The 25,361-nt window shown below is 40.3% G+C and overlaps 1 protein-coding gene across 5 annotated transcripts in view; it reads right to left on the minus strand.

The window, feature by feature from the left end:
• Window positions 1–25,361, minus strand: part of DCLK1 (doublecortin like kinase 1) — a 335,556-nt gene that overhangs the window by 91,398 nt on the left and 218,797 nt on the right. For 4 of the 5 annotated variants that reach the window (XM_047075683.1, XM_047075677.1, XM_047075741.1 and 1 more), the window contains exon 4: window positions 325–441. In XM_047075683.1, the coding sequence (XP_046931639.1) occupies window positions 325–441 (117 nt within the window). The remainder of the gene's footprint in view (window positions 1–324; window positions 442–25,361) is intronic. The other variant, XM_047075818.1, reaches the window with a different exon arrangement.

The following is a 25,361-nucleotide window of genomic DNA, read 5'->3' on the forward strand; positions in this document are numbered from 1 at the left end:
GCTTTAACGGAGACTTCTGCAGTTGGGGCCCTTAGCCTGAAAACCTGGTATTTGTGGTGGGAAACGATGCAAGTTGGTAGTATACTTCTATTTGTGGGCAAATCTGGGTTTCCTGAGTCTTTGCTAAGTAAGTTTTCCCAAGCTTGATGTTTTTTCTTAAATCTAACATGCTAGACTCTGGCAAATCTGTTCCATCATTTCAACATGTTCTAAAATTATAAACTGGAATCTACTCTCTTGAAAACCTCCCGCTGTGGGCTTCACACACCCTCTGTGCATCATGCGTCAGAAACAACAGTTTCTTCATCTCCTTTGGTGCTTTACCTGAGCTGGTTGATGCAGGGGATTTGCTGCGCCTGGAAGGTCCTGGGCTCTTGGTGGTGCTCCTGCGAGATGATGAAGCTATTTTGGTGTAGGAAGTGGACTTCACCACTCGACATTCTGGGGAAAGAACAACAACCACACATCATAATAGGATCATGGCACAAACCATTCAAAATGCACAGTAAACCTGAAGACAGAAGAAACATATGGCCCTCCTCAGTCATGCCTACTTCCTGCCAGCCCGGTGCTTATCTAAAACAAAAGAATCAAGAAAACAATGAGAAAAGGGCACAGTAGGCGTCTTAGACATCCAAGTAAATAATACTCTAAGACTTCTAGTTTACCTTGTTTACAATAATATTTTGGATAGACTGGGAGTCATAGCCTGGTAAAGAGGTGGTTTTGTTGGTTTCTCTCCACCCACCTCTTGTGTTATTTGTGTGTACACGTCTCTTTCAGGGTAATTTGTTCTTTCTTCCGAGAAAAATGTTAGACAAAAGGTCAACCTGGTAAACCAAGATATGCAGTGATGGAGGATTCCACCTATCAGGTCCCAACTGATTGTTCTTGGGAATCCTTGCAGCGACAGCACTGGGCTTTTACCAGGTGTGAGAAATGACAGCATTTGCTCAGAAGAGGTAAAATCAGCCAACAGATGACCTTACCCTGCTACCAGGGCACCGTGTGAGCCTATGCCACCACACAACAGTGTGTGTAGGACGGTTCTTGGGCTGAGGATAAAAACCAACTTTGCCTTCATTAGATTTCATCCTTGGTGTTTGTGCTCATGAATGTCAACACTAAACATCTTAAATAGCAAAGAGTTTTTATCTCCCTCTAAGTGAGCTGCATTGACCAATTATGATGTTGTGTAAATCTACACACCTTGTTCTGAAGAAACCACTTTTAATAATGAAAAAATACTTTCATGCTTGTAATGATAATCAGTCATCACCATGGACAGAAAAGTATACAGAATATAATTAACTATCAAGTGATACTTTTATTTGGAGGGTGGTATATAAACTAGAATCTTCTAGAATTTCTTTCTGCTCATTTTATATTTAAACAACTTTGAGATTAGTCTGTACATGTTGATCTGTTACCAGCCCTTTACACACCAGGATATATTGGGAGCATGTTCACCCTGTCTTTGAGAGAACATTTTACTACACGGATGTACCATAATTTGCTTACCCAAATTCCTACTGTTGGATATTCAACTTGGGTTCAACATTTCCCTCTCATAGATAATTACACAAAAACATCCTTCGAAATGAGCATACAGTTATCTGATTATTTCTTCAGGATAGACTTACACCCTGGCACTTGAAATTTAGTTTCTAGTAATTGGAAACCAGCGGGCCCATTGTAGGTGCCTAAAAAATTCTACTGAATGAAGTGGGAATGAAGCGAGTTTAAAGAGAAGCACTTTTGAAAAGTTTTTGACGAACTGCCCTCGAGACAAGCTGACTCAAACTGTACTTTCATCAGACTATAAGAGTGGTCATTTGGGGCGCCTGGGTGGCTCAGTCGGTTAAGCGGCCGACTTCGGCTCAGGTCATGATCTCGCGGTCCGTGAGTTCGAGCCCCGCGTCGGGCTCTGTGCTGACAGCTCAGAGCCTGGAGCCTGTTTCAGATTCTGTGTCTCCCTCTCTCTCTGCCCCTCCCCTGTTCATGCTCTGTCTCTCTCTGTCTCAAAAATAAATAAATGTTAAAAAAAAAAATTAAAAAAAAAAAAAGAGTGGTCATTAGCCTAACCCCTCATTGAGGTTGGGTTTTATCTTCTCAAAAAATCTTTAATTTCTAAATAAATATTGGACTTTGTTGCCTTAAATCTGAATTGGTTTGATTACCAATAAAATTGTATATTTTTTCCCACATGCTTATCAGTATTCTTTTGCTATTATTTGTTCATGTCTTTTGGCCATTTGCAATTGGGACATTCTTTTTCTCACTGGGTTATAAGAATGCATGCTGTATTAAAGTTTTATCCCTTTGTCTGTCACGTTATAAATATTTATCTGTGTAGGCAGTGGTTGAAATATGTTAGCTTTAACTGTGGCATTCTTTTTAAGTATAGTAGTTTAAAAATGAAGTCTAATTGATTAGCTTTCCCATTATGCATTTTTTAACGTCTTAGATTTCAATCACAAAGAAATCATAATAATTCCAGATCTAATTCTGATGCCTGACTTTGAAATTTTCTTCCCTGCTCATGTAATTTCTAATTTTCTGAGCTCAAAACATGTCTTTTTCCCCTTTATACATCCTGAATGGCTTTATATAAACATCTTTTCCTATTTTTCCTAAACCAACAAAGTAGTTCGTATTGTTTAGGAAAGAAGGAATGTAAGTGTGTATAAAATATAAATGTCTCAAGACTGCAAATAGGAGATAATGGAGAGCGTCATAGAACCTTAGGGATTGAACTGTGGGGGGCAAAAAGAAAAGGAAGGATTTCCGATAGAAAAAGAAGGGGAAAGAAATTCCACCTTGAGGTATTAGTATTTGTGGCTTCATAGCCAAAAGTAGAGAGAAAATGATTCAGGGCATTACTGAGCATGCCCAGGCTTCCCTGACAGTTACTTGGGCCACTGTTGGCTGCTCTAGCCTGGCCAGATGGTCCTGAAATAGACTTCCATTTCTTAAAAAGAGAGAGAGAGAGAGAGAGAAATCTATGCATATGGACATATCAGCAAACATTAAAAGACAAGTAAGCAAGAGATATAACATAATAACATCAGAAGATATGACCAGAACTGTAAAAACTGTTCCCATGCAGCGATAGCGTTTACAGGTGTGTCCACAGAGGTTTTAATTCACAAAACAGATCTTTGGAACTTGTGGAGAGGACATCCAATTAGCTCAAGGCTCTGCTCCACAACTGATGACACAACCTGGAGCTTGTCCTAGCCTTGGACACCAGCTTGGCCTTTTGGAAATATATTAGCATCCAAATTGGATGGCTGTAATGTTGCTGGTCCATTGGCATGCTTCCATCAGGTGTCCACTATGTGCCAAGCACTGAGCACGGCAGGCATAATGAAGAACAAATACAGTTTTGGGACTCGAGATACTCACCACCTGGTAGTGCAGTATGGAGTCTTTTGACCAGCAATAATTTTAACAAAATCATTTTTGAAACGGAGGGCTCTCTTTGACTAATCTTTATTTCATGGAACTCATGTTTGAAAACGTTGTTTTAGGAAACAAATCACTTTAAGTAATAATACATTTTTCATTTTAACTCAAAATCAGGACCATAATGAGGGCAGGATGCCCAAGACTTTTTGTCCCAGGTCATGAATGCTTAGAGGTCACTAAGTTTAAAATAATAATTTAAGAAGCTCAGTATCTAGTGAGCAAGAATGAAAAGCTAAAATAGAAAGCTACCAGATGGTGCACATTGGTAATAACACCCATCTGTGAGCCGCAACATGAATTAAAAAGTTGATTTTAGGGTTTGTCGCACGCTGTTGGCCACAGGTGCCAGAATTACTAGTTATGGCTTCAACTACCAACCAGGGCTCTGGAGCAGCATAATTGAACCAATCTTACCACACCAAGTTGACATTTTCCAGCTACCACAAAGAAACTAGGCAGTTTAGTTAGGCAGCTCAGCCTTATCAGAGCCAACGTAGGCGTTTTGTTTGATTTTCGAAGTATTGAAAAGAACTCGTGGGCTCAGGCCACGCTTCTATAGCTTCTCTTGCTTCTCCTGAACTTAGTTCTCACCATATTATTAATCTATCAAAAGTATTCATTTATTAGTCTCCCCCCACCTCCTACTCCATTTGGTACTAACTAGTCCTGGCATATTAAAAAGTGTGTACAGCTGCTTCATAAATATTGGCCCAAATTGCCACTGATCCTGTTACTACTTGTGTGAACTCTTACTATTCACTGAACTAATCCAACTTCTCATTTTGCAGAGAGGGAAACTGGGTCTCAGAGAGGTTAGATGACTTGTATCAGAACCCAGGTCTCTCGGATTGATGGCTTCCTTACAACCCAGGACCTGATGCTGTCGCTTAAGCAAGCTGTCTGCCTGTGAATAAAGGCTAGAAAATTGCTATCAGTGACCATGTTTTGGGCGGACAGACAAGTGAGTGATGGTGGATAGTGGGTTGGCAAACAACCAGTTCCCATATCAACATTAAGTTAAAAATTGAAGATGCTAATGCTACAATTCTATCCATACGCCTACTGCATCACAAAACAAAACATCGAACTCTTAAAAATGGAGTTATAGTGAAGTAGTAAGTAGGTTGCGGGTCATGGAGTCTGAAAGATAATTACAAATATTACAAATCTCGTACCTCTTGCCTTCAGGATAAGAGCAAAGCTTCATGGGTCATATAAGGGATTAATAATTCTGAAATGCTTGGGTTGAATAATAGAAAACAGAAACAAAACAATGACAGCAACTGCTTTTTTCCTAGGGTCAAAATAAAACCAACTGAAGAAAATTGCAGCTCTAAGCCATAAATTAGGAAAAATAAATACAAAAGACTCTAACCATCTTTTCCATTAAAGTTTGGATTTTAAGTATTTTAATTAGTTTAAATGGGAATGGTGTTTTATAATGGTGAAAAATGCAGTGAAGAAGGACAAACGTTTCATTACTTTGGAAAGAATGCCAAAATCTTTGTCAGCTTAAAACCACAACTTAGAACCATCATGAATAATATGATCTAAATGGCCAGTAAAACAGAAAGCCTCATTTGTCTTCACAAAAGACATTTTCATAGCCTCTGGCAAGGAAGAAAACAGCACCCTCCATTCTCCCTCTCTCCACGCGTGGTCATTTGTTTTGGGGGGAGGGGGTAATCACTACATTGATATTTTTGCCACCCTTTTATTATAAGGGATATATTTCCTTTGGCAGTGGAGATAACAGACAACACAAATACTCCTTAAGAAAGACGATATTAAAGGACTATAGGTAAGCCACTTGAAGGAAGCTTCAGGATAGTAATTTCTCTTGCTACTAAAGGTTGAAACCTACCCAAGTATAGAAAATCAGATCAAACACATTAATTGGATATCTGGTGACTGAACCCACTCTAGCAAGCAAGCAGGCAAGCACGATTTAGTTGAATCTCTGCTTTGGAAAGTCCCTACACTCACAGTTCTGTGAGGGGGAAAGTATCATACTCCATATGGTCTGTACTAATGTTCGCTCTACAGATGTCCTCAAAATCTGGTAAGAGAGAAGTTAAAACATTTCCCACCTTTACCCTGGACCCCAATTCAAGAAATGGGCCTCCTGTAATGGATAAACGTAGAGAGACAACCACGATGCAGATGTACAAGGAAGGGACTGAAGAAGGAATAAATTCTTTGGCCATGTTCCCAGTGGCATGAGAACTTCCACTTATGCAGATCCTCCCCCCACTCAGAAACAGTTGGTAGGTAGGCTGTAGTGTTGTGGAAGGTGCTAAAGAAGAGACATGATGACAGAATTCTACTCCAGGCACCAACACCTCACCTGAGCTTGCATAGCAGGGACACTCATGCATTCACTCATGCATGCACCCACTTGTGCCTTTTGGAGAATCTTGAAGAGCAAAGGGAAAGCCTCCAAGTATCCAAATAGCCTTAGAGACATGCTGCATGCTGGCTAGGGAATGAATAGTCTTTAAACAAGGTATGTTTCTACTCCTCTACCCTCTTTTCAAAACCAGCCAGAATGAAAGCACTGTCAGGCAGAGGCCTCTCAACTGATATCTGCTCTAAATTCAGTTGTTCAGAATGGTTAAGGAGATGGGCAAGTTCATCTGGAAGAATCCATCATGAGCAATAGATGTGTTGTGCTTTCCTCCCCATCCTGATTACAAAGACAAGCTTCCTCTCAACTTGGCAAAGGTACAAAGCCTCCAAATGGAATAACATTCCCCTCTTTGGTTATATGCAAAAGAAAGTCAGGAAGCACATTCGGTTCTAGAGACATTTTATAAAAATGGCACAAGCTCAATGGCCAAGAGAGAACTTGTGATTCTATCTGTAATTCTCCAACAAGTTGCTCTTACATGTTCATATGCTCTGAGTTGGAAGGAGCCCTCTGAGAACACCAAGGTTATCAGTCAGTGGTCACCAAATCGACTCTCTCCTCAACCCATGAATATCCCCTCCTGTCTCTAGAAATGGTTGTCCAGCTTTCTCTGCAACACTTTGGTGCCTGGAGGATTCACCACCTCTGTCTCTAGAAATGGTTGTCCAGCTTTCTCTGCAACACTTTGGTGCCTGGAGGATTCACCACCTCTGTCTCATGGTTTTTGAAGCTTTCACCATCCTGCTTAGTTTCCAGCTTGTCATCACAGGTGAATTCAACAGAGCGTTGCTGGTATGTCAGACAAGCACATTTAACTTCCCGTAGAAACATGATGATTTTCGCCCGTCACAGCAGAATCATAGGATATCCAAACATAGGCTCCTCGCAGGAAGGGTCAGTCTGCACCTGCCCAGCAAGGACTGAGGTCCGTTCTCTCATTTCTGTGCCACGTGGATTCCGAGGCAATCCTGACACTACGGTGAAATCCCCCTCCCTACTGGCTGTGGGGTTTGGAGCCAGTGTTACTTCCCTAATCTCCATATGCAGCATGTCTCGAATAAAAGCAATCAGATTCCAACACTCTAAAACATAGTTTTTAAAAAAATAAAGTATGTAGCAGACTGAGCTGAAAGTCGCTTAGCTGGGGAGTAAAGTCCCAGAAACTGAGATTTTTAAAGTACCTTCTAAAAATACAGCTACGCGTGTCTAAACCCAGCACCTAGACTGGCCCACCACCACTTTTCAGAACACCCAGCTAAGCGCTCCAGATGGCGCACACGTGTTCCCGCAGCCCGGGCTGCTCACTGTGAGACTCACACGCACCCGCTCCGGAAGCACGCGCTAACTGAGACTCCTTTACGTAACCTCTGCAGAAGGCTTTATGGTGCTGGAATCTTCTGTACTTCCACAAGAGTCGCCACTCAGAATGCTTCTCTTCTCCAAATACTTTCTTGTTTCCCAACAGTCAAATAAAAGTTCATTTTCCCCACGTAAGAGCTGAGTTATATGGGGGTCCGGGATGAGGGGGGCAGTTTTGCTCTAGGAGATTGTCCTGCTTACCCGGGTTCCTGCTATCTTATTTCTGTTGCCATGTTCTCGTCCACGTGGTCCCAGCCAGCTTGTCATGTGGTCTCTGAGTTTCAGCCTTGGGGGAAAGGAGAAAAAGAGGGAGGCCTCCAGATGCTAGGCAGGAAAAGTTGCTCTGTGCCTTCACCAGGTCTTCATTTCCTGAAACTGATTTCTTTCTTTCCTTCGTCCTTCATGTCAATTGAACTGCTTAGTGCTCCCTGGTCTCTACATGCTGGATGCCAGAAGCACCGCTTTAGTTGTGATGACCAAGAACGTCTCCACACTTTGCCAAATTTCCCCTGGGGACATACTGCACTTGGCTGAGAACCTTTGCTAGATCTCTTCATTAAGCAATGCTTCCCCCGGTCTGTAATCAATTCTTAAAGTCTTCCTTGAGGGTGTTAATGAGGCCATCACTAACCACCTGCCTGAAACAATGCATTTTGCACATTCTTTCTGTAGCTTTGGCCAACACGAATCAATAGTTTCAGGCTTTTATGCATCTACTACAGTGTAGGTGATGCAATTGGCAACACTGAAGGTCTTCCAATGGTCTGCTAAAACTGGATCAGCACCCGTTGCTCTACCCATCTCTGGGAACGTGGAGACACGGGGCCTTGAAACACTGGGGGTTTCTTACTCGAGAGTTTGGAGGACGGAGGAGCTCGTGGGGACACAGTGTAGAGAAAGAAGACTTCCAGTCTGCTGTACAAATCTGAGTGTTGGAGAAGGGCCGGGAACATTGCCCATAATCAGCTGCTCTCCAAGTCAAGTCATTTTCCCTCCAGGTACCATTTGACCTTGCAATGAAATTTTTGGAACCAATCCCCAAATGGTGCTACCCGAGCCATTTTAGTTGAGTGCAAGTACCCAAGAGGATGTTCTTGCCTATTGAGACTGGGAATACGCAGCCCTATTCGGTGAGCCAGGAAGAATGGTTTCAAAATGACACAATCGTGTACTCTTTCGCTGATATGAAGTCAGGATCTTGTCTTTCTGGAAGTCTAAAATATAAGTGTAGTTGGTGAGAGCTTGTTTTCCCCATAAAAGCCCAAAAGGATCAGCATTAAAACTTGTCCCTGAGGGCAGTCTTTTTTTTTTTTTTTCCTGTGACAGCCCTCAGCTGTTTGCTCAATTATCTGCTGCCTCTTCATTGGCCAATGCAGCTTTGCCACCAATCTTCATCCCTTTTGAAAGTAAAGGAGTTGCTAAAACTGAGAAGCTCCCTTTGGCTGGCTCTGAGCTTCTCATCAGAAACCTGTGTGCTGTTGGTGGGAAGTTTGAACAAAGCACAGATGCTGACGGCCTTTCTCCTAATGTGCTCCCGATGATAGATGCATGCCTGTCGACCAGCACAAGAGCAATACCTTCTCCGTTTTCACTGAAGTCTGACAACGCTGAGTGACTGAATATACAAATGGACAATGGCGGGGCCATGTAGAAAAATAGGACTCTGGCCCATTACCCGCAGCAACCTGCCAAGGAGACCACTTTTATCTATGCTAACCGGCCAAGAAGCCAGTCTGCTATAAGATAGACTAGCCAGAAGCCAGATTGCTTTCCCTAGTAATGACCCAGGAAGATAACCAGCAACTCCTGTTAGAATCGGCCCCAAATGGCCAAGACTTGGTTAATAATTGACAGCTTCCCCTAATTTCTGTCCCTGTTTCCAACTCAGAACCAGAGAAAACTAAATATGCACCCTAGCCGATCGCATAGCTAGCCCACCCACAGCTTCTCCACACCAACAATCAGCCCACACCTGAAGCCTTCCCTTCTCACCATTTATGAAGCTTTCCCACTCCTCTGCCTGACTTAGGTCTCTGCCAAAATGCAAATGATGGCGGCTGACTCCTTTGCTCTAGCAAGCTCACAATAGATAGCCTTAGCATGTTCTCGTTTGGTTGGTCTTGGCTTCCACCACACACGGCTCTCCCTTAGCTTAAAATGAAGCAGCTTGCTTGAGTCAAGCATCGTGTTGCATGAAACAGGCTTACCTTTATCCATTAGAGTCATGAGAACATCCACAAGGGAAAGAGGGCTGACTGAAGAAACAGCAGATGAACAAACATCTCCAGTCTCACACTCTGGGCCTACACTGATGGGGTGGGTTCCCATGCGTGAGGATGCACATCATCTGCATTTCTATTTCTATTTCTCTTTTTTGCAAAGTGCATGTGTTAATTTCCTGAGGCTGCTATAACAAATTGCCACAAACTGGGTGGCTTAAAGTGACCAAAATATCTTCACTCATGGACTAGAGACCAGAAGTCCAAAATCAAGGTGTTGCTGGGCCACAGTCCCTCCTAAGGCTCTAGGGAAGAATTCATTTCTTGCCTCTTCCAGCTTCTGGTGACTCCAGGCATTCCTTGACTTACGGCCACATCGCTGACATCTATGCTTCCATCTACACACGAACATTTACTCTGTGTGTGTGTTTTATCTGCTTTTGTCGGATTCATATGCGGACGTTTGTGTTTGGGCCTACCTGGATAATCCAAGGTAATCTCATGTGCAAATCCTTAACCTAATTATATCTTCAAAGACTCTTTTTCCAAATAAGGTAACATTTACCAGTTGATACGGGTGGCCATTATTCAATCCACTACAGCGTGTGTGACACAACTTTGGGGGAAGCCTTTCTTGAGAATTATTGTCAGGAAATCTGTTATTATTCCCCTGCCAAAAACCTTTCCACGACTCTTTGTTGCTTTTTGAGAACATCCTTAGCGTAGTCTATAAGGCCCCGTCTACCTCAGCCTCTGTCTCCTCTTTCCTTTGGACACATTATTTCAGCTTCTTACATGAACAAAATATCTTCCCATCTCTGGGCATCAGCACTTTAATTTCCTGCACAAGAAACAAGTCCATCCTATTCCCACCTCACCTGGCCAACTTCTGCTCATACTGCCCTGCTCAGTTGAAGTTCATTCATGTTGAAAATATTCACCAAATCCCTGCTGGTTAGGTGCCAGGACACAGTAGTGAATTGGGAGACAGAGTACCTGCTGGCATGGAATGTATCCTCTAGTAGAGGAAACAGGACTTAAAAAATAACAACAAAAAAGGACAAGCGCTGGTTTTATAAGTACTTTGCCAAGAATTGAAAGGATGATGTGACAGTGAGTGGCTGAGTGAGTGGTGTCTCTACACTGGTGGTCAGAGAAGGTGTCTTGGGAGTAAAGGACACCAAAGGTGATCTCTGAACACAAGAAAGAGCCAGCCATGTGTAGATTAGGGGAAAGAAAGCAAGGCAGGGGCAAGATCAAGTCAGGACTGGGAAGAAAGGAGGGGTTTGGATTGTACATTATCCAATATGGGGGGTTATAGAAGGGTTTTAGGCAAAGGCATTGGTGTGATCTAATTTGTGTCTAAAAGGTCACCTTGGCTGCTGTGTAGGGGAAGGGTTTCAGAGGGACGAAACTAGGTGAGAAAGGATGGTGGCTTGGACCAGGTGGAGGTAATAGAAAAGGACAGAAGAGAATGACTTGGGGTCTGATGTGAAGACTGAGTCCACAAAAAGACAGGCTGGATAGGGTGCAGGTGGACAGGAAAATCTCTGCCTACACGATCTATGACAGGTGTACTGCTGAGTCCTACTGAGGGGTCTGCACATGTAGTGGCACATGAGCAGGAGAGACTGAGACAAAGGGCAGGAGAGACTGAGACTTTACCAAGCTTATGGTCTCCCTGAAGGATAGAGGACAGACTTTGCAGCTCTTTACAAATCCTTGTCCTTCCTTTGACCCTACTCAATTGCAATCACTGGAAGTGGGACCTGGGGCATTTAAAAATATCCCTTGGTGATCCTGATGATGTGGGTCCATAGACCAGAAAACTTTTGCCATTCTCTGGTGTACAGATCAGAAAATTACTGAAGGAAACCCAGAGGCTCACAGTTCGAAGTAATTGTACAATGTGGCATTTGGAAAGAAGGATTAAACCAACAGAATGAGGAGATGAATTAGCAAGACAAATCAGTCTTGAAAAAACAAATATCTGTCCTGCTTTAGATTTGGTCCCAATTCAAACGTACAAATACAATAAACTATCATCCTGAGACCCAGATGAAAGCAGACTTTGGAAGAAGAATAAAAGTTCACATTTATTAGCAACTCATGACCACCTGGTTTTCATTAACTACAAAATGGAAAGGATCTGAAAGATAGATAAGAAACTGATAAATTACTCAAGAACTGAAAGCTAGAAAATGGGTATGAATTCCTCCTAGAGAAAAGGAAACAAAAGAAGCCAAGAAAAAAAAAAAAGAGTATAGAAGTATAAACTGAAATTAAATTTGATAGCTCTCTCCTTGGGAAAGGCTCTTTTATGCCTGACTTTATCTCAGCCATTCAGAAACAAGGGTAAATGTGTATCTTTGGTCCACTGGCCTAGCACAGATCCGAGTGGTTCAGGGTCAGGAGGTCTGGAAGGGGCTCACTGGGAAAGGTGAAGGTATGGAGCTTGTGGGCAGCACAAAGCGATGACAGTTGAGAAAGCCAGGTATGTCATTCACAAAGGTTAAGATTTTATTTTGAATTGTCCTGTGCCCCTTTAATGGGATTAGGATTAGCACAGTTTGGATGACAGTGGGTCCACTCTTCTTTCATTAAAACAAAGTCTCAGGCAAATCAGGGGCGCCTGGGTGGCGCAGTCGGTTGGGCGTCCGACTTCAGCCAGGTCACGATCTTGCGGTCCGTGAGTTCGAGCCCCGCGTCGGGCTCTGGGCTGATGGCTCAGAGCCTGGAGCCTGTTTCCGATTCTGTGTCTCCCTCTCTCTCTGACCCTCCCCCGTTCATGCTCTGTCTCTCTCTGTCCCAAAAATAAATAAAAACGTTGAAAAAAAAAATTAAAAAAAAAAAAAGTCTCAGGCTCTGTGCTGTCCAATAGCATGGGCCATTTTGCTTAGGAAAGTTCTCTAGTACCTTGTGCTGATGTGGTCCATGGACCAGCAGCCTCAGCGTCGTCTGGGATCTTGTAGAATCTCCAGCTCCGCCCTAGCCCTACTGGATCAGAATGTGCATTTTACCAATGTTCCTGGTGATTGGTATTCACATTAAAGCTTAAGAAGAACTGCTCTGGAGCTGAGGAGGGTCACCCTTCAATCAGTGGCTCTGACTTGAGTAAGGAAGCATGTGAAAAAACAACAGGTTCCTGGGCCCTGTCTCCAGAGATTCCAATCTCATTGGCCAGGCATCTATATCTTGACCAAGCGCCTCAGCTGATTGTGATTCTAACACCCAAGGAATAACTTAAGACACAGAGCCATAGATGGTAATAAATAGGAGTTAGTAACCACAGAAAGGATTAAATAACAGAGCCCAACACCTTACTGAGAGCGCTACTTTACGGTAGTGTTTCTTGACTTCCCTAATGATAAGAATAACTTGAAAGTTATTGGTAAACATTAAACTTCCCAAATCCCTTCCCCAGATGTTTTGATAAAATGGGTCTGGGAATTTATATTTTTAATAGGTATCCTGGGTGGTTCTTATAACTAGAGAGGTTTAGAACTGCTTTACCGGAAGGTACACAGCTCAAGAAAAATATCCATGGTACAGTTAAGAAGGGAACTGTACAAGGTGGGCCTGTCCTATCTAGCTTATCACTTGATCAGTTAGAGCAGAAGGACCAGGTTCTTGGTGGGGGGAGGGACTTACATACAAAGGAAGTTTCCAGAAAGTCACCTACCCTCATCTAGATGTTATGTAAAATGGACATCAAGCCTGATTGAGAATAGAGATTGTCCATCAGGAAGGGGTATCTGCATTTGAAGAGAAATCATTAGAGACTCATCCTGAGAAAGGACATTCAAACCTGATTCCACATTGAGTGAATGAGTTTTGGGGGTCATTGCTTTTGTGTCTTGAGGTAAAGACAAGACTTGAGAAGATAATTCTCCAACCAAAATCATCTTTGAGCCTGCACAGTCATCTCAAAGAGGGAAAAATAAAAATTCAATAGGAAAACCAAGGGGGAAAATACCCCCTAACTGTAGGACCAGGAATAAACATCCCAACCCTGGTGTAGAAGAAAATAATCAGAAGGTCATGATAAATGACAAGCTGAAGTTACATGGTTATAAAGGGATTGAGTGGTATTCAAGAATAGTGATGAAAATCTACTTCTGAGCAAAGTATCATTGGGATAGCATTTAATTTAGAGGTTTTGCCTTCAAGGAATAGGAAAAAATCACAAGGGTTGATGAAACTCAGCTACTTTAGGGAAGAAACAGGTAACACAAATGTGTATGTTTGGCAGAGCACAAAAAATCAGGAATTGAATTAGCCATACCCTACCTGAAACCTTCAAATTTATATCTGTTTTTTCTTAATTTTTTATTTTGAGAGAGAGAGAGACAGAGAGAGAGTGCACAAGAGTGGGGGAGAAGGGCGGAGAAAGAGAAAGAATCTTAAGCAGGCTCCATGCTTACCATGCAGCCCGATGCGGGGCTCAATCTCACAACCATGAGATTGTGACCCGAGCCAAAATCAAGACTTGGACACTCAACTGACTGGGCCACCCAGGCACCCCTAAATTCATATTTTTTAATACATAATTCTGCTGCTGGTTTGGTGACCCCATAATATAAATTAAAATAGATCTTTAGAATGCAAAAGTAATGACAGAGTAATTATTCTATAGTCTGAAGAAGTAAAACTTTGAAAACATTTTGTGACTGTTTTTTCCATCATAAATAATTATTATGGAGATAGTATAAGGTGTTCTGTACCTAAAATAATAGTACCACCTAAAGGAGGAAATTAAAATTGTAGCAGAAGTTCCCTAGATGTAGGGAAAGCTGTCAGATAATAAAGACTGAACAGGTTCTTAAGGAAGCTTCCATTTCCTTCCAAGGAGAAACATAAAAGTATGGCAGCCAATCATGTTTTTCCACAACGGTCTAGCTTTTGTTCTAACTATGAGCAGGCTTTAGAATTGGTGACTTCTTGGAGTATCACGGAAGTACCTACCCTGAAGAAAAAAAAAGGTCTTAGTAAGAATCCCCCACTGGTGCCACACAAGTAATGCCTCTTTTCTAAAAGTGCTCTGAAGAGTGTCACCAGGAAGATTCACTGGAAAAATTAAATTAAGTGCTGCATATAAATTAGTTTTCTGTGAATCAGTTATGCCTATGGGTTTCTAGGGTACTCTTTGAAGACAGCAGCATGAAAGAACCCAGGAAACAGGGATGAAATAAATTCTTTCCTTTTTAAAATAACTCAGTACATGAACCAGACAACACCCACATTAGGACCGCTTTTATAGTCTTAGCTTTCCTGACTGTTTCACTGCTCCAGGGAAAACAGCAAGTCAGGTTATTTCTTTTAAAGATTAAATAGGATTTAAAAAAAATGTAAGCCCAGAGACAAAATTTCACAGGCTTAATGTACGTCAGAGATAAATTTCTAGATACTACTTCCTTGGATCAATAATACATTCCACACTTCTCCAGGGTCAACCCCCACTTGAATCCATGCTGAGAAAACAACTGTGTTTTTAGCTGGATGGCAACTCCCCGAACATTACCTTGCAATACAACCAGAAAGAAGACATGTTTCTCAGTTGCTTATATTGTTGCAAAAATGAGAGTTTGCCTCAAGTAGATAAATCCTGCTATTCTATCAGCAATCTCTTAGGTAACACACTTGTCACACGCAGCTAATGATGTGACATCTTAAAGTCTTGAGGGAAAATCACCGGTTGTCCAAGAGACACAGGTGACCTGTTTGAATGGACAAGGCAGTGAGGTGAACACCTGAAAATGGCTGAACCAATGTGAATTGGGCATTCCTGGTGAATTTCCAGCTGTTGCCAGATCTACACTTTTAGCAGCTCAGATGGGTCTTCAAGTTTCAGCTGAAACGGTGTGCAAGTCGGGGCACCTGGGGGGCTCAGTCGGTTGAGCATCTTATTCTTGATTTTGGCTCAGGTCATGATCTCACAGTTCATGGGTTCAAGCCCCATGTTGGGCTCCACACTGGCAGTGCAGAGCCTGCTTAGGATTCTCCCTCTCTCCCTCGCTCTCTGCCCCTCCCCCACTCACACAGCTCTCTCTTTCAAAATAAATAAATAAACTTAAAAAAAAAAGAAAGAAACGGTGTGCAAGCAGACAAGGTATTTGCCATCATTTTTGTGACCCATTATGCTGATCAGTGGATTTCTGGCTGCATGATCTGGGCTGCTCACAGATCACAAAGGATGCTGTGTGTAGGGAAGAATAAGGAAGTGGAAATTTGGGAAGGGCAGCCATGGATATAATTTTTAAAACAAAATTTCCAGTTTCTTACTCCATGAAAACCCAAGGAATACTATTATCTAGGAACTGATCTGATGAGCATGATGTAATCACTTCTGCCTTATAGTTAGTTTGTTGTTGTTGTTGTTAAGGATAGAGTTATATCAATACAAACAGAAACTTTGCAGGAAAGTATGCCCAGGCATATATGGGAATGTTAAGTTATGAACGACAAAGTTTTCCTGGATCAGACAAACTTCCAAACAATGTTTTCTTTCCAAATTATTTCACATTCATGCGATGACATGGAACCATTTTAAGGGTGAGTTCATTCTTACGGGCAATCCTCCACCTCTTACTCTGAAAACTTGAGATTTCCTTCTGTCGCTTTGGCCAAAAAATGTAATATTTATTATATCGTTTCTCATGTTTCCTTGTTACTTGACTTTCTCTTTAATGAGAGGCATCCTCCCCACCAACTGCCTAATAAAATCTTTGGTTGTACAGTTTAATTTTAAAGCACTCTATTCATGAGCCATTTATCTATTTTCCCTTCTATTCCAAATGACAGACATTAAATTACATCTCTGGCTAGATGTGATTAATCTTCTGTTCCAAAGTGCAGAAAAGAAAAGGTTAGAAACATTTAAAGCCTCTTTTCTTTTCTTATTAGGAGAAAGCAGACTATGGGTTGAAAATTTGATTTATTTCCCTTAAAGCTATTTGAAGATCACCTTTAAAACAAGGGGTCAAATGTGGCTTGAAATGAATTCCCTGTGCAGTACTTATGTAAGTCCCTCAGTTATAGTATTTCAAGGCTAATAAATACTGTAGTCATAGGAAGACAGCCTCTAATATGACAGTCTATAAGATTTTGGAGGGATTGTGGTCTTCCAGTGAAAAGGGTCTGGTTAGAAGGGAGACATTATCTTTGACTTGTGGGGAAGGTGTCTGAAATCAGATGATATTCTATTTGCATTTGGCCCTCAGCCATCAAACAAATGAGTCATTACTGCAATCCTCAAGGTAGTTACCTCTAGTAAAGTAACTCACTAAATGACTTCTGTAGATAACTTCTTTATGTGGATGGACTTATCTTCAAATATTTACCCAATAAACTGAAATACTGAATAAGATAAACTGGTATTTTAACTTTAAACTTTTAAATTTACATTTTAATTTTAACTTTAAATTTTAACTTTTAAATTTAAATTTAAACTTTTAAATTTAAACTTTAAAAAATTTTTATGGTGAATTTGGCCCTTTATTTCCAAAACAAACAAACAAAAAAAGAGTGTCAAGTCATATTTAAAGACATTCGATTTCACAGAGAGGATTTTTTTTCCTTTCTGAAAATATTAGCAGAAATATATTTAAATAATTGTTTTACCTGTTCTCCTCAACCTTCCTGGCACATCATGTACCTGACAAAAATTAAAGACACCTAAAATATCATTTAGGCTGAGAGAGACAATATTGAACATGATGGTCTCCTAGCAACTATAGGATTTCAAGTGATGTATATTGGCCCCACTTAGGGAGAAAAGCATGTCCATACATGCCAAATATAAATATTTAATGCATAATTTCCCCTTGTTCTTTGAAAATAATGTATCAAAATGTTTTAAGTGGATTTATTATTTTTATAGAGATGACATGCACCCATTGTAAAAGTCCAAACAGTGCAAAAAAGTCAAAAGAAAGTGATAAATCTCAAATTAGGAGTTAGACATAGCTATGCCTAACTGGGTAACACCAGAATTTTCCATGTCCTTCCCTGGCAACCACTTTTATTTTTATTTATTTATTTTTTAAGTTTATTTATTTATTTTGAGAGAGAGAAAGAGAGAGCAGGGGAGGGGCAGAGAGAGAGAGAGGGACAGAGAGAATTCCCAAGCAGGCTCCGCACTGTCAGCACAGAGGCCAACCCGGGGCTCAAATCCATGAACTGTGAGATCATGACCTGAGCCAAAACCAAGAGTCAGATGCTTAACAATGGTGCCCCATTGACAAACATTTTTAAGCTTATAAGCTAGACTTGTTCCTCTTTCTTTGTTTGGATACAGCTGAAGATTTACTGATTTTTTTTTTCATTTTTCTTTTAATTGTTTAAATTATTTTGTTAATCTTGTTAGGAATATAGTATAAGACATTTTGTGATTCTGATTGATTCCTTCATCTTTTCTCCCACCACAAAGATTTGTTGATACATGTTACTTTTTTAATGTTTGTTTATTTATTTATTTTGAGAGAGAGAGAGAGGGCAGGAGCAGGGAAGGGGCATGGAGAGAGAGAGAGAGAGAGAGACAGAGAGAGACAGAGAGAGACAGAGAGAGAGAGAGAGAGAGAGAGAGAGAGAGAGAATCCCAAGCAGGCTTGAACTCACGAAATGTGGGGTCATGACCTGAGCTGAAACTAAGAGTTGGACACTTCACTGAGATACCCAGGTGCCCCATACGTGTTATTTTTTAAGAAGGAATTTGGCTTTTGATTCTCAGAGTCATTGTCCAATCCTCACCTATAATATTTTTATTTCTACAAATCTCTTCCCACCTTGATTGCTATTTTTCCCCAACCTTTTTATTTCTATTTATGAAGGGAAATTAAGAGAAACTGCACAAACAGGCTATCACCGCCATACAATTAATAAGGACACATTTATTTGGAATGTACTATAAAATAGTGTTTCATGGAAAACGTTTATGGGTAAAAAAAGTGGATTATAAAACAAGAGCATAGTGTGCATGTGTATGCAAATAAATGTTGCAAAAGGATATTTCTAAACAGATTTTAACACTTTTTTTTCTGCTAGGTAAAAGGATTGCATTTTATGAATGCGTTTTTCTGCATTTTCAATTTTCTGTACTATATGAGCATTGATTTTGAAATGTAAAAATGCTCTAAAATGTAGATTTCTTAGAATGAATGCAAACACTAAAGAAAAGATAAAGTAAAAAATGTCTCTTCCCCATTTCCCCTCTTAGTTCAGCACCAAGAAGATAATCACTGATAATTTCTTGGGAGACTGTCATAAAATATCAGTGCATGTATAAACACACACAAAGATACATATGTGAAAGTAAATGTGTGTGTGTTCCTTTGTACTAAAATGCAATAGAATATATAATTTTGATATCATGATTTTTCCCCCCACTTCACAATACATATTGAACAACTTTCCATTTAGGTTGACCTAATTTTTATTAGTGACAATGTACTATTACATTAAATGGATATATCTTAATTATTTAGCCAGAACTCTGTTTTTAGCTTTTGCTTTTTTTTCAAGATTTTTTTAATTTTTTTTAAATTTTCTTTCTTTTTTTTTTCAATATATGAAGTTTATTGTCAAATTGGTTTCCATACAACACCCAGTGCTCATCCCAAAAGGTGCCCTCCTCGATACCCATCACCCACCCTCCCCTCCCTCCCACCCCCCATCAACCCTCAGTTTGTTCTCAGTTTTTAAGAGTCTCTTATGCTTTGGCTCTCTCCCACTCTAACCTCTTTTTTTTTCCCTTCCCCTCCCCCATGGGTTTCTGTTGAGTTTCTCAGGATCCACTTAAGAGTGAAACCATACGGTATCTGTCTTTCTCTGTATGGCTTATTTCACTTAGCATCACACTCTCCAGTTCCATCCATGTTGCTACAAAAGGCCATATTTCATTCTTTCTCATTGCCACGTAGTACTCCATTGTGTATATAAACCACAATTTCTTTATCCATTCATCAGTTGATGGACATTTAGGCTCTTTCCACAATTTGGATATTGTTGAGAGTGCTCCTATAAACATTGGGGTACAAGTGCCCCTATGCATCAGCACTCCTGTATCCCTTGGGTAAATTCCCAGCAGTGCTATTGCTGGGTTATAGAGTAGGTCTATTTTTAATTTTTTGAGGACCCTCCACACTGTTTTCCAGAGTGGCTGCACCAATTTGCATTCCCACCAACAGTGCAAGAGGGTTCCCGTTTCTCCACATCCTCTCCAGCATCTATAGCCTCCTGATTTGTTCATTTTGGCCACTCTGACTGGCATGAGGTGATATCTGAGTGTGGTTTTGATTTGTATTTCCCTGATGAGGAGCGACGTTGAGCATCTTTTCATGTGCCTGTTGGCCATCCGGATGTCTTCTTTAGAGAAGTGTCTATTCACGTTTTCTGCCCATTTCTTCACTGGGTTATTTGTTTTTTGGGTGTGGAGTTCGGTGAGCTCTTTATAGATTTTGGATACTAGCCCTTTGTCCGATATGTCATTTGCAAATATCTTTTCCCATTCCGTTGGTTGCCTTTTAGTTTTGTTAGTTGTTTCCTTTGCTGTGCAGAAGTTTTTGATCTTCATGAGGTCCCAATCATTCATTTTTGCTTTTAATTCCCTTGCCTTTGGAGATGTGTCAAGTAAGAAATTGCTACGGCTGAGGTCAGAGAGGTTTTTTCCTGCTTTCTCCTCTAGGGTTTTGATGGTTTCCTGTCTCACATTCAGGTCCTTTATCTATTTTGAGTTTATTTTTGTGAATGGTGTGAGAAAGTGGTCTAGTTTCAATCTTCTGCATGTTGCTGTCCAGTTCTCCCAACACCATTTGTTAAAGAGACTGTCTTTTTTCCATTGGATATTCTTTCCTGTTTTGTCAAAGATTAGTTGGCCATTTAAATTTTTTTTTGATGTTTATTTATTTTTGAGAGAGGGAGACAGAGTGCAAGCAGGAGAGGGACAGAGAGAGAGGAAGACACAGAATCGGAAGCAGGCTCCAGGCTCTGAGCTGTCAGCACAGAGCCCGATGCGGGGCTTGAACTCACGAACCATGAGATCATGACCTGAGCTGAACCCAGATGCTTAACCGACTGAGCCACCCAGGCACCCCTCTCAAGATTTCTGTGGTTACAACCTATAATAAACTTTATATATATACTTTAGTAATAAGACAGATGCGCTTTTAAAATTTGTATAAATTAGTGTTGCTTGGCACTATCCACATTCTCATCAACTTTGTATGTGAGTGAGTTTCTTCCTGCTTTCAGGAAACAAACTTGGTAGGAAGAAAAAAAAAAAAAACACCACATTGTTTACCTGTTGAGTAAAAATGGGATTTCACTGTTGTGTTAATTTACATTTTTTACTACTTTTTGAATTGAACAAATTGAAAACTTTCCCCATGGCAGTTGGGCTTTCTCTTGTATGAACTGACTGTTCATATCCATCCGTTTTTCTGTCGTTTGTCCTTTTCTTTATTGATCAGCACATATTCTTTGTATGTTACAAAATGTAGTCCTTTATAAGACACGTTTTACAAATAGTATTTTTTGTCTCCTAACTTGAAATTTGCATAATGTTTTGCCATACAGAATTAATTGTTTTGCATTCTGATTATCCAAACTTGCCTTGTAAGTGTTCTGGGAATTAATTATTATAAGGGAACTATTCAATACGATATTTAAACAAAAGGTCACAAAGTGTGTTCAAGGAATGTTCTCATTAGATGGGTGAAATTAAAGGTTCTGGAAATGACCAATAATGACTCTGATAGACTGTAGAGTTCTGTCTCAAAAAATTATTATAAAATGTAGAATTTTATATATTTTTTTAAAAATCATAAAAATGTTTACAAAAAATTAAACTAGATTATGTACATAATTTTCAAGTTACCATTTCCTTGTAAGAGAACAAGTCATAGTTGCTTTATCCCAATTATAACATTACTTTCATAAAACAAAATTATATAAATCCAGGTTTATAAATATAGGATTTTTCCCCTTCTGTCTGAATAACAATGAACTGTGGGACTGCTAACGGGTATGGGTTTATTTCTGGGGTGATGAAAAACTTCTAAACTTGATTGTGGTGATGCTTGCACAATGCTATGAATATACTAAAAACCAGTGAATTGTATACTTTAAGTAGGTGAGTTGTGCAGTGAGTGACTCATATCTCAATAAGATGCTATAAAGACATAAATTGTTGTATGTTTTGAGTACAGCTGTGTGCAAAATAAATTACTGTGATTTGTCACCACATTGCCCATAGCATCTTCCGCACCCACTAAGAAAGAGTTTCGTTAGGAAGGAGGTTTTCAATGGGCTCATCTTTGGAGACTCCCTTCTCTGCTTATTCTCTTCTGTCTTCTTCCCTTCTCAGATTCTCTTGATTGGGGTAAGATGGAGGGGGACTTTCCAACCTTCTCTTCCACGCTTCTGTTATTCTTCTGATCCCTGGGATTATGCCAATTTATTTCAATGCAGATACTCTATAACATACCATGCTACACTGGATTTTAGCAGAAGGTAAATAGCCTTGGATGATACAAGGAGACTTATCTTGGCTAGTACCAGCTGTGACATCATTAAGGACTTTTATGCTCAAATGTGCCCTCATCTTATTGAAGGGAATGTGACATAGCAGGTTACACAATCACTATTTCTTGAAGAGTCTCTCACTTTAAATTCCTGCACTGATTATTCAGTGGTAGACTTTTTTTGCTTTTTAGATATTTTTTCTTTAGGAGCTTTCATTAAAATGCAATACAAAGAATAAAACTGTAACCATTATTGCATTATTTCCAATAGCTTTTGATGACTCTTACCTTAATCATTATATTCTTAACTCCAAGAGTATGAGTCAAAATCAAGGTAAATTGCCTTTCTCTCTTGGCACAAATCTCAAATGAGTCAGCAATGAGCAAAAACCTCTAAAATTAATTTAATCCAGTGGAATCATCCTTAATTCACACAATTGGGCAATATTGTCAAGTTTTTTGATCTCATTTACTAACACAGTTGAGAGAGGCATTATAGTTAGGAAATGATAGTCAGCTAGATGTCAGTTAGTATCCAATAGGAAGTGATCAAACAATTAAATTTTATCAAGTATTCTGGAGGTTCTCAGAAAGTGTCCAAGATACGGTTTGTGACCTCATGGAGTTCATTGTCCATGAAGAGCTTTAGTCCATCCTGGCCATATAAAGGTGCTCTCCTACGATAAAGGGACAGTCAACGATCTCACTAACACAAGCAGGTTTCTGCTTTGACTACATCTCATTTCCCTGTTCCACTACCTGTCCGGTAGCCCTTCTTGCTAAACTTCTCAGGACCTTTACCTGTTCATTTGGAGATTCTGGCACAAGGTAAGTAGCCTTGGATGATTCGCAGACATTTTTCTTGGCTAGAAAGATAAATAGGAAGCCTCTGATATCGCAGAGGGAGAAAGAGGCATACTTGAAATATGCTAAAACATGATTGTGCCTGGACAGCTATGTATGTAACAATGCACAAGACCAAATAGATTCCTTTTCAGCAGTGTGAAGTGGAACTTGGCTTTTGGATGGAAAGCTGTGCCTGGACACATAGAAGAAGCTCAATAGTGTTTGTTTAATAAATGCTGAAGGAATAAATGAGACTCAAAACAAGGACATCTACTCTATCTTGGTCATTTCTTTCGGGGTCCAAACTACCAGGGGGCCACAGAACCTCCAGCAGACAAAGGAAAAAGAGGCAAAGGGAGCAGGCAGCTTGTCCAGAAAGATGAAATATTCTTGCTGCTCATTCACAACCACCACTCGGAACTTATCTACTAATTCATCCACTTGGTAAACACTTTTCAAGTGTCTATGTGCCAGACACTGTAGATAGTCAAAGAAGAACAAAACCCTGTCCCTCTCCTTATAGAAGGGTGGATTCATTATAAACTTTGACAAAGTCATTAATAATCTCCATTCACTGAGTGCTTGCTATGTGCCAGGCACTAGGCTAATTCCTTTATATGCATGATTTCATTCGCTCTGTGATGTGATGTTGAACTAAGCATGACTCGATTGTATAGACGAAATTAAGATTTTGCCTGGCAAAGGACCCAGGGCTTCACAGCCACACACATCTGAGCCAGAACTTGAACTTGGTGCACTGTGATGTAAAAGCCCCAAGGTCCTGCACTGGGAGGAAGGGCTTTTCTAGCAGAGAGGGGAGGGGCTCCTCCAGCCTGGGCGCAAGGGGAGAAGAAAGCTCGTGTGCATGGAGCACTGCCTCTGCCATACATTGTGATCTTTGAGCTGGGTCTAAAAGTAGGAATAAGAGCTTCCTCAAGAAAAACAGGAAGCAGCATGAGGAAAAGCACAGAGGCACCAAAATGCACAGGAAAGTGTTGGGAAGTTCAAAGTGACTGCACTAGAAAGTGCTCAGGGGAGGGCAGGGAGCTTGAAAACAAGGTTGTGTAAGGGTGCCTGGTGGCTTAGTCACTTAAGGGTCTAACTTCATGATCTCACAGTTTGTGGGTTCGAGCTCTGTGCTGGGCTCTGTGCTGACAGTTCAGAGCCTGGCGCCTGCTTTGGATTCTGTGTCTCCAACTCTCTCTACCCCTCCCCTGCTCTCTCTCTCTCTCTTTCTCTCAAAATTAAATAAACATTAAAAACACTTCAGAAAATAAGGTGGTGCAAAGCCCTGTGGTCCTGCTGCTCCATTCTTCCATTCTTCCTTTGTGATTCCTCCTGGCTCCTAAGCCTGCCAGTGACAGAGGCAGGCATGAGGAACAGAGAGGACAATGGACAGCAGATGGTCAAGGGCTCAGATTTCAGCAATGCTCCATCTCCAAACTCTACCAAACAAACACCTTCATTTTCAAGTATGTAGATCCTGCAAGGATGACTAACAGAAAAGGTGGTTCCAAACTGGAGCATGACTAAAGTCAATCACATTCAGGTATCCTTGAATGCATATTGTTCTTACAGGAAAGAAAACAACTTCAGATGAAAATTCTTTAGGTGGATTTTTAAATACGTTTTGGTCATTCAGAATTATCCTTAATATACTTTCATAAATATAACAATGGAAGACCAATTGTGGTTAGATGAGTTCACGGCTTGTGGGGACAGTATTTAGTTTTAGATCAGGCCCCTTTAAGTTACCACATGGGTGTATTTTTCTAAGCTGCATCTATTTTAAAGTACCTCAGGCCCTCTAAATAATCAAGGTACACACTACCCTTATTCCTACTTTCTTTAGGTAGGCTGTCTTCCGTAAATGATATCAGAGATGGTTATTCACATCTTCACATTTATAGCATGTGGTTAGCTATTTCTGCGAAATATTTTATGTCAAGATTTTATGGAGGAATATAAGGAAGCACCTATCTTATGAGAAAATATAATAATTTTACAGTGGTCTTTGTAACTTGGTATCCCTATAGTACACCAAAAAATCAGGGATTGCCGACCCTATATAAAACTGAAGGTTAACCCATTTTTAGCATAATATTTTTCAGTGAAAGTAAAAAAAATCAGTTTTTAATTTAAAAAAAAAGGACTATTACATCTACTACTACCAACACATATTTTTTTTAAATTCTACAAATACCACAAAAGACACTTAATCCCAAAGCACTATTAAGATTATAGATTGCTGTCAGTGGTTGCTTGACCTTCTCATGAATGTTTTTTTTTCCTAGTTCATACTAATCTAAAGCTCTCTTAAGAAAAAGTATTCGTTTCTCCTCCATAACTTAATTAACCACATTCCACTACTTTCAGACATTCTTGTGCATTACTTTGACATCATCATTCAGAAAAACTTCAGAAAGGAGATGTTAAACATATATATGCCCCCAAGGAAAAGAAATACTTTAAATATCTATTTTGAAATAGGGTAGAAAATTGATGAAATCTGCTTCTAGAACACACAGGTCTCTGACT

Source organism: Lynx rufus, unplaced genomic scaffold, assembly GCF_022079265.1.
Source record: "Lynx rufus isolate CCGP_SWC_20201006 ecotype Redwood Valley unplaced genomic scaffold, mLynRuf1.p SCAF_1, whole genome shotgun sequence".
Lineage (NCBI taxonomy): Eukaryota > Metazoa > Chordata > Mammalia > Carnivora > Felidae > Lynx > Lynx rufus.